At 32.3% G+C, this 12,428-nt stretch overlaps 1 protein-coding gene across 1 annotated transcript; it reads left to right on the top strand.

Moving 5' to 3' along the window:
• The first annotated feature begins 2,899 nt into the window (after positions 1–2,899).
• On the top strand, positions 2,900–11,376 carry prdx6 (peroxiredoxin 6). The gene is made up of 5 exons (XM_051139433.1): positions 2,900–3,068; positions 5,807–5,963; positions 8,064–8,210; positions 10,700–10,846; positions 11,035–11,376. The coding sequence occupies exons 1-5, from the start codon at positions 2,977–2,979 to the stop codon at positions 11,158–11,160; spliced, it is 669 nt and encodes a 222-aa protein (XP_050995390.1). The 5' UTR covers positions 2,900–2,976; the 3' UTR covers positions 11,161–11,376.
• The last annotated feature ends 1,052 nt before the right edge of the window (positions 11,377–12,428 follow it).

Below are 12,428 nucleotides of genomic sequence, written 5' to 3'. Positions count from 1 at the left end.
ACCCCAACCCATCCCACCCCTGGTAGACTTTAAACAAAACAAAACAAAACAAAACAAACAACAAAAAAAGTAAAATACAATGTAGACCTTAATAATAATAATAATAATAATAATAATAAACAAATAGATAAATAATAATAAAATATTTTTTACAACGATTTTAGAAAAGATGACACAACATTAAAAGCTGGATGCCATAAATTTACAGTTCTGAAATAAGATCCATGTATGTCTTCTCACTACATCTAAAACAGTGTATCCACAGAGAAGGGTTCAATCATTCATATGCTACAAAAACGTTTTTTAATGATGAAAAAGATCTTATTTTATCAAAAGCAACACTTAAAGGAGACAAGACAAGATGAGCGTTTGAGATTAAAAAGTATTTAAATTGTATTTTTTAATGACAATAACTGATCGTTTTGCTAGATAAGACCCTTCTTCTTCAGCTGGGATCGTTTACAACTGCATTTGGGATCGTTTGAAGCCGCATTTAAACTGCATTTTGGAATTTCAAACTCGGGGCACTATAGCAGTCCATTATATGGAGAAAAATGCTGAAATGTTTTCCTTAAAAAAACACATAATTTCTTTACGACGAAGAAGAAAGAAAGACATGAACATCTTGGATGACAAGGGGGTGAGTACGTTTTATGTGAATCTTTGTTTTGGAAGTGGACTTCTCCTTAAATAATATTGCAAATCAAAGCAAGGTTGTTTTTCAGTGACACATGCATGTTTCATAAGGTTTCACAGTTGTGTCCTTACTGTCAGACATTTATTAAAATGTAATAAAATCAGGAAATATCATCTTCCAATTTCTGAGGAAATTATTTGAAATATTTAGATCATTTTATTCCCCTAAAACAGGTTCCATTAGCATCTAGCATCAACAGAAAAACAAAAACAAAAACAAACAAAAAAAAAAAATGGCTACTACATGAACTCCACTTGTTTTGTGACAGAAATGCCAAATTCGTCAACACCGTCAGATGTCACCATCGTAAGATTTTGTGTTCCAATGATATATCAAAATACTTAAATGTGACTCTTGAATAAAAGCTTTATAAACAATAACATACTGTTTGTTGTGTTTGTTTTAATACAGTGATTGATTCAGTGTATTTGATAGTTAAAATGACTACAAATTCAGGTTTTCGTCACCACTGTCAGATGTCAACTCCATCAGTTCTGTCACCTTTTTGATAATATTTCATTATGATATTTTATATTTGTTGTGGAATTGTTAGTCGCATGTGAAAGCGTAATCTGTCTGCTAACATGAGAATGTTTTTTGAAATGCTGTTATAGATAAAGTTGAAATTATATTACACAGTCCAAGGTAAAAAGCACATTTTGTTAAAAAAAAGAGAAAAGTTGGGAGGTTGTAAGCATAGCTCAGTACATATAAGATACATAAATGTAGTTTCATTTGTCTGAGTACAAGGTTTTATTTTTTTCAATTTAGCACCGGTTTGTCCCATTTCTCAAGAATGACTGTAAAACAGCTATGGTGTTTAAGTATGAACAGCATTGGTCTATATTGTCTATTGGTATAAACAACACTGTAAAAAATAAAAAACACAATTTGTTGAGTCAGCTTAAAATAATTAGTTACCCTGCTGCCTTAAAATTTTAAGTTCCGTCAACTAAAATAAGTTTAGTCAACTTGAAATGTTAAGTTGTACTAACAACTTAGATATTTGTGTTCGCTAAACTTAACAGATGGGTAAGTAACCCAGCTGCCTTAAAATTTTAAGTTGATTCAACTCAAATATCTAAGTCGTCACTTAGTATAATTTAACATTTCAAGCTGAATAAACTTTTTTTGAGTTGAGTAAACTTAACATTTTAAGGCAGCCAGGTTACAAATTATTTTAAGTTGACTCAACAAATTTTTTTTACAGTGAAGGGGAAAATTAACACAAAGAAAGAAAGAAGCTGTCTAATATTGTAATTAAATTATATAGGAGAATTGTCACTGGTAAAAAAAAAAAAGAGATTTGTCATTGGGACGGTTGTACTAGTTGTGGTTTCAGTTGTATGCAATGATAATAATTTAAACAGAAAATCTTTGTAGAAAATGCAATTATGTCTTCTCTGCTTAATTCGGTATTTAATTTATGATTGAAAATCTCTCTCTCTCTCTCTCTCTCTCTCTCTCTCTCTCTCTACATATATACACTACCGTTCAAAAGTTTGGGGTCAGTACATTTTTATTGTTTCTTTTTTTTTTTTTTTTTTTTTTAAGAAATTAATACTTTTATTCACCAAGGATGTATTAAGTTAATAATTAAAAGTTTATTAAAAATTAATAATAAATAATTTACATTGTTATAAAATATTTATATTTTGAATAAACACTGTACTTTTTAAACTTGTTATTCATGAAAGAATCCTGAAAAAAAAAAAAAAATCACAGGTTCCAAAAAATATTTGGCAGCACAACTGTTGATATTATCCAACATTGATCATTCTAATAATAAATCCGCATATTAGAATGATTTCTGAAGGATCATGTGACACTTAAGACTGGAGTAACAGCTGATAAAAATTCAGCTTTTCATCACAGGAATAAATTCTATTTTAAAGTATGTTAAAATAAAAACATTATTTTATACTGTAAAAACATTTTGCAATATTACTGTTTTTTTTTCTATATTTTTAATCAAATAAATGCAGCCTTGATGAGCATAAGAGACTTCTTTAAAGACTATTATTACCTTACTGACCCCAAACTTTTGAACGGTAGTGTATATATATATATATATATATAAATATATATATATATATATATATATATATATATATAAAAACAAACTCGTTCAGTCTTTGAACTCAGGGAGGTCCTGGGGAGGTCATGGTGTTTCGTCCAATCAGAAGCATCGCCACGCCCACTTCTGTCTTCCTGGTATATAAACCTCCATTGCATGGTTACATGTGCTGACAGCGAGACAAGTGAAAAGGAAAACAGCCATGCCTGGAATTCTATTGGGAGATGTGTTCCCTAACTTTGAAGCAGAGACTACAATCGGCAAGATAAAATTTCATGAATTCTTGGGAAATTCGTAAGTGACGTTAGCTAAATATATTTTGTTTCTAAGCAAGTAGGCCTAATCCGACGCGATCTGCAATTCGCGTTTAATGCGGTTTGACACATTCACTGATGATCATTAGGTGGCTTGATGTGCGGCCAAAAAGACTATACCTTTACCAAAACAAACGTTTGTGATGTGGCATATGGAGACGGACATCCGCTTTTCTGTGTCTAGCATTATGCTTGAACGGAAAACACGCATTGCATAATCTTGCTAGCAATAGTTTTATCTCTAGAAAATATTATTTCTTATTTATTGCAGCTGAGCTGACTTAAATGGGTCTGAAAGGTCCTTCGTGTTAAATTTAAGTCATAAGCAAGTAATAAGTAATCTGCAGTCAGGAAGCTGTTCTTTAGCACCTTATGATGGTGCAAACCCTGGTTTTATTGCCTGAAATGACGTTGGAGCGCAAGTATGCATTCAGTATAATCGCACAAACTATTGTATAATTCATAACTAGTTTATTATGTCAATGCAGCTGTTTTTAAAATGGTGCCACATATAGATATGAGGTCAGACTTTAAACATTGAGAAATTTGCTATTTGTTTAAAAGCTAGGTCAGTGCTCTCTTTAAATCAGCTTTAATTTGTGTACAAAATGATTGGGATGTGGTGTAAAATGTGCCTAGTCATTGTGGCTGCAAGAGGTCACAACAAGGCCAGTATTGCTGAGATTCTGGCAGGAGCATGAAGTGTTTGGAAGTGCCCCATATTGTGCCAAAAGGTTTTGTCACTTTTTGCAAGACACCGTTTCAAAGCCACTTTGAAAAACAGAAACTCAGGATGTTAATGTTTATCATATCTTAATATCGGTGTTGCTGCATTTATCAGATTAAAGCGGTGCATTAATATAGCTCACATTTTGCAACCATGTAAACAGTCTGACCAAAATTTTGCAGTAATTTATGGCTTTGTGTAAGTGTACTGTATGTATGCAGATAATTTTGGATGTATTATATATCCAATTTTAAATATATGACAAAACCTTATGACAAAACCAGTCCATTTTGTTTTAATTTTTACAACATCTGAAAACGGAATAAATAAGCTTTCCATTGATGTGTAGTTTGTTAGGAGCAGCTCTCTGCACAATGCACACTGGGGAAAAAATAGTTTTCTTCAACCATACGACTAAATTACAAAATAAGGCAATTATATTAATTACATTAAATAATCATTAAAATTCTACTCATTGAATATTTGGCTGAGATGCATTTATTTGAAAATCTGCAATCTGAGGGTGCAAAAAAATATATTGAGAAAATCGCCTTTAAAGTTGTCCAAATAAAGTTCTTAGCCATGCATATTTCTAATCAAAAATTAAGTTTTGATATATTTACAGTAAGAAATGTACAAAATATCTTCACAGGGCATGATCTTTACATAATATCCTAATGATTTTGAAATTTATAATTTTGACCTATACAATGTTTTTGCAATTTTTATTTTGCAATTTACAATTTTTGGCAATTGCTACAAATATACCCGTGCTGCTTCAGACTGGTTTTGTGGTTCAGGGATCACATATTTTTGGGCGATAATATAGTTTACATTTTGCAACTACAAACAATCAAGCAGCTCAGATTTGTTGTATAGTATACAATGCTTTAAATTCCCATATAGAGCATGGTATAACCTGTTTAAATTGAAAAAATGCATTCATGCAGTAAGAGCTGTTTATTTACGGTGTCTTTTTTTTTTTTTTTTTTTTTGTAGCAGAGTGGAAGGTTTTGTTAAGCAGGCTGAGGTCAATGAACTGACCTGAAAAAAAGTTTCTTAATATTCAAGTTGCGTAATTGTCCTCAGTTGTCCGTTAATACGTTATCTAACAGAAGAGGGCCTGACTGCGGTCCCCATTTCAAGCCAAACATCCTCCACAGTGTTTTGGGTTCTTCCCTTGAGAGATAAGAGCGGAAGATGTTAAAATTGAAACATGTAGCAGATGTTCTGATGAATAATAGGATGTTTAGCAACCCTTCATTCTGCATTTCCCAACTTTCTCAAAATCTTCCTGTTTTGACTTTTAAAGTGTCAACTTTAAAACTTGTCTTCCAATTTACAGTGTCAACCTAGAATGTCGTGAAAAGAGTTTGCAAGAGTTTGAATTTCCTTTCATTGTAGCGATCATGTGACGTGACATCCAAAGAGTCTGGTGTTGTTTCTTTAACAGCTGCCGAACGGCTGTTGGCCTTTGAATAAGAAGTGCTGCTCTTTGCATTTCTACGAAACAACAGTGAATATCTTTTGAGCTGAAAGGAGATAACGTTACGTTTATCTAATGGGCGATTCCCAGATCGATTAAGAGTGTTTTCAGACGTGCTCGAATTCATCTCTGCAGGGAGTAAATGTGGCATGATTACACAGTACCAATATGGTTAATTGTCTATACACGCAAATGGTTTCCTGAGTCCTGACACGACAGTTTTGTAATGACTCAACCTTCCAGTTGTTATCTATTGTTCTTTTTCATTACAATGATAATTTACCACTGACAAAAATTGGCTTTTAATAAACTAGTGGTGCTATAGTATAATCCTAGAGAAAAAGGGCAGGAGAAATGTAAAGCCTATAATACATTGGGTTGATCCAACTGTACTTGAGGTGAGATGCAAATATGCAGATGTATGATCTGATGATCCTTTTACAGAAGCCCTGGAGCTGTCAGAAAAGTTGTACATTAACATATACTGCATTGTTTTCCTCTTTAGATGGGGTATCTTGTTCTCACACCCACGTGATTTCACTCCAGTATGTACGACCGAACTAGCCCGGGCTGCAAAGCTTCATGAGGAGTTCAAGAAACGTGACGTGAAGATGATCGCACTGTCCATTGACAGCGTGGAGGACCACCGCAAATGGAGTGAGGTCTGCAGATATTGTTCACATACATCCTACAAAAGAAATATTGAAATCCTATCAATCAAATAATTTATTTGATTTATAAACATAATTTTATTTTTTCAAAAATGTTTTTTAAAATATTAATATTACTGTTAAATTTTAAAATATTTTAAAATTCTCTTTGGTCCTATATTTCTGTTAATAAAGTATTTATTTATTTATGGGGATGTTATAAATTTTTATTGCTTCATCATACAAATTATTTATAATTACTAGTTATTTTATACACTACTGTTTAAAAGTTTGGGGTTTGGAATATGTTTTTTTTTTTTTTTTTTTTTAAATAAAGGAAATTAATACTTTTATTCACCAAGGATGATGCGTCACTCCTTTTACAAAAATATTAAGTAGCAAAATCTTTTTTTTTTAAATTCTGCCTTGCCATCACATGCATAGATTGCATTTTAAATTTGCATTAAAGTAGAAAATAATTATTTTGATGTATTAGTGTTTTTATTGTACTTATGAAATCAAGTGAATGCAGTGACTAGGTGATTATGATACTTCTTTCAAGAACATTGCAAACCTTAATGACCACAAATGTATAAACAGTTGTATACACTGATGAAAACTGTATGAAACTCATGAACAGACACTTATAAGGGGTCACATGAGCCTCCCTTTCGTAACTCTATTCTATGATGCTGTTTTGTTGTGGGACTCTTGTAGTTTAAACATCTAATCGTTGGCCTTCGCTGGGACTTCTACGATTGGTTTTGAGTAAACCGCCTTACTGTAATCCAGAGAGGGTTTTTTCTGCAGCTGACTCTCTGAAACTCCCTGAAATTCTCACTGAGGAGTTTAACAAAAGGTCTGATTACATGTTACCAGACATCTGGCTTCCCAAGGGTTTGAACTTAGCCAGACGTTTCATAATACCATTAGAAAATGTATTGAAAACTGATTTGTAAAAAGTTGAGGCACACAGCTTTTGCTGCTGCTGTTATTTTACGGTCTGTCGGTTTTAATACGAACTCTATTTATTTTTTTACTGGACATAAAGACATACTTTCACACCCGCATGTGCCTTTGGCTGAACTCTTGTTTTCAAATTCATGTGAATGTTGCAGACACCCGGTTCCCACAAGACGGGGTTTTGTGATGTTAGTCACTGGTGAACCACAACACACTTTACTCGTATACAAATAGATGTCTACATCTTCTGTAATGCTCTTAATTGTAAAACGTAACAATAATCCAATTTTCCGTGTGTTTCCAGTTGAACTCAAAAGTTTACATACACCTTGCAGAATCTGCAAAATGTTATTTATTTGACCAAAATAGGAGGGATTATACAAAATGCATGTTATGTTTTTTGTTTAGTACTGACCCGAATACGATATTTCACATAGAAGATGTTTACATATAGTCCACAAGAGAAAATAATATTATTTATTTTATATTAGTAGTATTTAAATGGTAGTATTTAAACCTTTTCCAACAGTGACTGTATGATTTTGAGATTCATCTTTTCACACTGAGGACAACTGAGGGACTCATATGCAACTATTGCCAAAGATTCAAAAGCTCACTGATGCTCCAGAAAGAAAAGCGATGCATTAAGAACCAGGAGTATAAACCTTTGAACAAAATTAAGATGTGTACATTTTTCTTATTTAAAAATCATATTTTTTCATTTAGTACTGCCCTTCAGAAGCTACAGAAGATACTTGCATGTTTCCCAGAAGACAAAATAAGTTAAATTTACCCTGGTAACAACACAGTATTAAGAATCAAGTGTGTGTAAACTTTTGAACAGGGTCATTTTTATAAATTAAACTTTTTTTTTTTTTCCTTTTGTGGACTGCATGTAAACATCTTTTATGTGAAATATCCTATTTATGTCGGTACTAAAAAAATAAAAAAGCATTTTGTATGATTTATTTTGGTAAAATAATGAACATTTTGTAGATTCTGCAAGGTGTATGTAAACTTTTAACTTTATCTGTATGGCTTTGATTTAGTAAGGGAGTTTTTATATTTCTTCTAACAAGGCTTCACAGGCAAGGATGACTGACTGAAATGTGCAAAAATAGTGAATACGACTTCTTCTGCTCTCTCTAGGATATTATGTCTTTTAACCAAGACACAACTTGCTCTCCTGTCCCGTTCCCCATCATAGCAGATGACAAGAGGGAGTTATCGGTCTTGCTGGGGATGCTGGACCCTGATGAGAGGGATAAAGATGGGATGCCCCTCACTGCCCGCTGTGTGAGTTTCCATCACAATCATGCTTTAATGGTTTTCAACAGGGTTATTGTAGTTAACAAAACACTAAAAGCATTTTTTTGTTACTTGAAATGAAATCCATGTGGTAACACTTTACAATAAGGTTCCATTAATGTATTAACTAATATGAATGAACAGTGTGCATTTATTACAGTATTTATTCATGTTTGTTAATGTTAAAAAAAAAAAAAAGGTTCATTGTTAGTTCACACTGCATAAACTAATGTTAACAAGCACAACTTTTTTTTAATTAACATTAACTATGTTTAATAAGTGCTGTATATTCTTCATTCTTAGTTCATGTAATCTAAAGTAGTTAACTGATGAACGTTATTGTAGTGTTACCACAAATGCTACCTGAATTAAAAACAAATCTAAAATAAAAGTTTCATTTCAGCTAGTAGTTCTTATTCTCATTCTCACTTCTCATTTTCATTTCTTAAAAAAAAAACAAACTATATATATATCACATTAGTTTTAAAGGGTGTGTGTGTGTGTGTGTGTTATTTTTATATATATATATATATATATATATATATATATATATATATATATATATATATATATATATAATATATATGTGTAACTATATATATATATATATATATATATATATATATATATATATATATATATATATATATATATATATATATATATATATATATATATATATATATATATATATATATATATATATATATATATATATATATATTACACACACATACACGCACTCTTTAAAACTTGCTTGTTTAATAATAAACCATATAAATCATAATAGTGAACCTTTAATTGCATACATAGTCTAATAAGCGTTTAAGTGTAAAAAAGCTTGCCACAGCACACTGGCAGATATAATAATTATGAATGTTTCAGGGAAAAACAGCAAGGAGACTGCATTAACGTTTTAATAATTTATTGATAAACTAGTACTACTTTTGTTTTTGGTTTAAGAGATGAAGTCGGCAACACTGATGCATATTTCATACGGATTACATAATCTGAGAATATTTGTTTTCTATTTGAATTAGTTAATTTAAAAGTATACATTTCAAGAATACAGTTTCTAAGTGACTCGCTCAAGTTCTGAGACAGAGACGGCAGAAAGCGCATCCTGTTTGCTTTAATCATTTTACAAAAGCGCAAAGTTTCGTTTTTTTATTCTGAGTGCACACAAATAAACTTAGAGTCTTTACATATTCGAAAGATGAATTACTTTTATCTGTGTGATCAGAAATGATGGAATATTTTTTTTTTTTTTAGAGCAAGTGCCCGCACTGGCGCCTCCATCTGTCATGCAGGGAGTGCGCTACTATTCAGCTTCCACACTAACGTTTAGTTGACTATTAAAATAAATTAATTTTATTGTTGCTAGATGCCAAGCCAATATCTCATTCTCATTTCCATGTAGTTACGTACTAAAATAACTAAAACAAAAACTGCAATAAAAAATAAAAACTATGCAGACCTATTTTAAAGCTCATAAAATGACAAAAAATGAACAAAAAAATGACTAAAAATGTAACTAAAGTAAAAACAAGTTCACTTCCAGAACAAAAATGTACAGATAATTTACTCACCCCCTTGTCATCCAAGATGTTCATGTCTTTCTTTCTTCAATCGATAAGAAATTTGTTTTTTGAGGAAAACCATTTCAGGATTTCTCTCCATATAGTGGACTTTAATGGTGCCTACGAGTTTGTTTAGAGCTTCAGAGGGCTCTAAACAATCCCAGACGAGGAAGAAGGGTCTTATCTAGTGAAACAATTGGTTATTTTCTAAAAAAAAAAATGTATATACTTTTTAACCTCAAATGCTCATCTTGTCTAGCTCTGCGTGTATTCTGTCCATTCCGGGTCAATACAGTTAGGGTATATGGAAAACTGAAAAATAATATAATATAATATAATATAATACATGTATTGTAAAAATTAAAATGTTAAAAAAATCACAAAAAATAAAGATGTATAACATTTAAACCATGTTTTTAAAATCATATATTTGAATGTGTTTGTTTTATAAAAACAGAAGTGCCAGAGGTGCATATCACCTTAAAGAAGAATTTCTAAGTGGGCTTTGGAGTCGAAAGTTTTAAGAACCAGTGCTTTAGAATCAGAGCTTTATACATGAATAGATGATTGCGAAACTCTGATCTGCCTGACTAAATTTCTGTTGATGTTCTTTTGCATGTAACGCTTCCATTGGTCCATGTACCCACAGATTTAATGTAGTCTTTGTTAAAACATGTGCTTCACTGGCATAACAACAAAAGTTGTCAATACTAAAAAGAAAAACTGTGAAACTTGCCAAAAAAAGACAGATCTATATCAATACATAAATATACTTGATGCTGTTGTTCACGCTGTTATTTGGCCACTGCACAAGATTAATGTAGTGTTATTCCTTTTGGCTTATGAAACTAAAAGTGATTATTTCTATTTGCACTTACCATATTTATTATATTTCAGGTGTTTGTCGTGGGCCCAGATAAGAGGCTGAAGCTGTCCATTCTCTATCCAGCCACTACAGGGCGCAATTTCGATGAGATTCTCCGTGTCATAGACTCTCTGCAGTTGACGGCAACAAAGAAAGTGGCCACACCTGTGGACTGGAAGGTAAGATACAGGCTTTCATTAATTACTATATGAGTCCCTAAGTTAATTTATTTAAATTAATTTTATTTTTTCCCCTCATGTGGTCAAGAATGAGGGTGTGGAAAAAAAAAATAAAAATAAAAAATAAAATAGTAAAATAATTTATTTCCTTTTTATTCCCTTTCTTTCTTTTTTTCTTTTTGTTTAAGCCTGGTCAAGAAGTCATGGTCATCCCCTCTCTCTCAGATGAAGAGGCCAACAAACTTTTCCCAGCAGGTTTTACCCTCAAAGAGGTGCCTTCTGGGAAAAAATACATACGCTACACTAAACCATAACTGAGATACTGGGGCGACACTGTAGAAATGGCACTTAACTGATGCCATATTTTAGTCAACTAGATGTGGCGTATTCTCTCACTTTGACTACATGACCCAACACCTGCTACCATCCAGAGAAAAATCATCAGAATTTAGCATCATAAGGTCATTACAAACAATATAATTATTGTATTGTGCCTTAATAAAACAATGATCCTTTTGTAATTTAAAAAAGATGTTGATGAGTGTTCATTTAGACTGATATTTTGAGATGGACAATGAATTCTACTTTTGGATACTGAATGCTGTTTATAGCAGTTGTGTCTAAGATCAGTGGTATTTTACGGTGTACGTGCTGCTCGGAGAACAACAAAATGTCTCCAGTCACGAGATATGATGGATATATTGCAAATGCCATTTAAACATCCATCTGGTTTGCAAGACATAAACTGGTTCAGTAAACTCATTTATAAAGGTCAGTAGAGTTTAGTAGTGTGGGAGTATTTACAGATATGGGTAACTAAAAATTAACTTGAACACTGAGGAAAAACATTTCCAGAATGAACTTTGATTTGTGGTAACCATTAAGTCTACAGTATCATTACACAATGAAAATACAGTCAGGTTAGTTAGAGCATATGTGAGTTATGAAATATTTATATGCTTGAATCTGATTGGCTCGCATACGTTCTAAGGTGTGCAATTTTCAGAGAAATGCACGGCGAGCGTAGTTCCAAGCAGGTGTTGACTGCATGTCTATATCACTTCACCACATGATTTTAGTTATTTCAGAGGTTCTTACAGACTACAACAGCAAAATAACCAAAACCCACAATGACACTGGCCTAACAAATACAGTAAACAACAGGACCGGGGTGGGGAACCTAAACCCCGGAGGGCCGGCGTCCCTGCAGAGTTTAGCTCTAACCCTAATCAAACGCACCTAAAATAGCTAATCAAGCTAATCAAGATCTTCACCCCCCTTCTCATCCAAGATGTTCATGTCTTTCTTTCTTCAGTCGTAAAGAAATGATGTTTTTTGAGGAAAACATTTTAGCATTTTTCTCCATATAATGGACTGATATGGTGCTCCGAGTTTGAACTTCCAAAATGCAGTTTAAATGCGGCTTCAAACAGAAACGATCCCAGTCGAGGAAGAAGGGCCTTATCTAGCGAAACAATCGGTTATTTTCATTTAAAAAAAAAAAAAGAATTTAAATACTTTTTAATGTCAAATGCTCATCTTGTCTTGCTCTCCCTAAACTTGGTGTATTCTGACTCAAGAC

This window comes from Labeo rohita, chromosome 20 (genome assembly GCF_022985175.1).
Source record: "Labeo rohita strain BAU-BD-2019 chromosome 20, IGBB_LRoh.1.0, whole genome shotgun sequence".
NCBI lineage: Eukaryota > Metazoa > Chordata > Actinopteri > Cypriniformes > Cyprinidae > Labeo > Labeo rohita.
Note: the sequence above shows the minus strand (reverse complement) of the source record. Positions and strands in the feature narration are given on the sequence as shown.

What these genes read in the sequence shown, in the direction of transcription:
- prdx6 (XM_051139433.1), top strand. Translation starts at nt 2,977, where the DNA reads ATGCCTGGAATTCTATTGGGAGATGTGTTCCCTAACTTTGAAGCAGAG. An exon ending in CATGAATTCTTGGGAAATTC is followed by an intron (nt 3,069 to 5,806) that starts GTAAGTGACGTT and finishes TTTCCTCTTTAG; the next exon opens with ATGGGGTATCTTGTTCTCAC. An exon ending in ACCACCGCAAATGGAGTGAG is followed by an intron (nt 5,964 to 8,063) that starts GTCTGCAGATAT and finishes TGCTCTCTCTAG; the next exon opens with GATATTATGTCTTTTAACCA.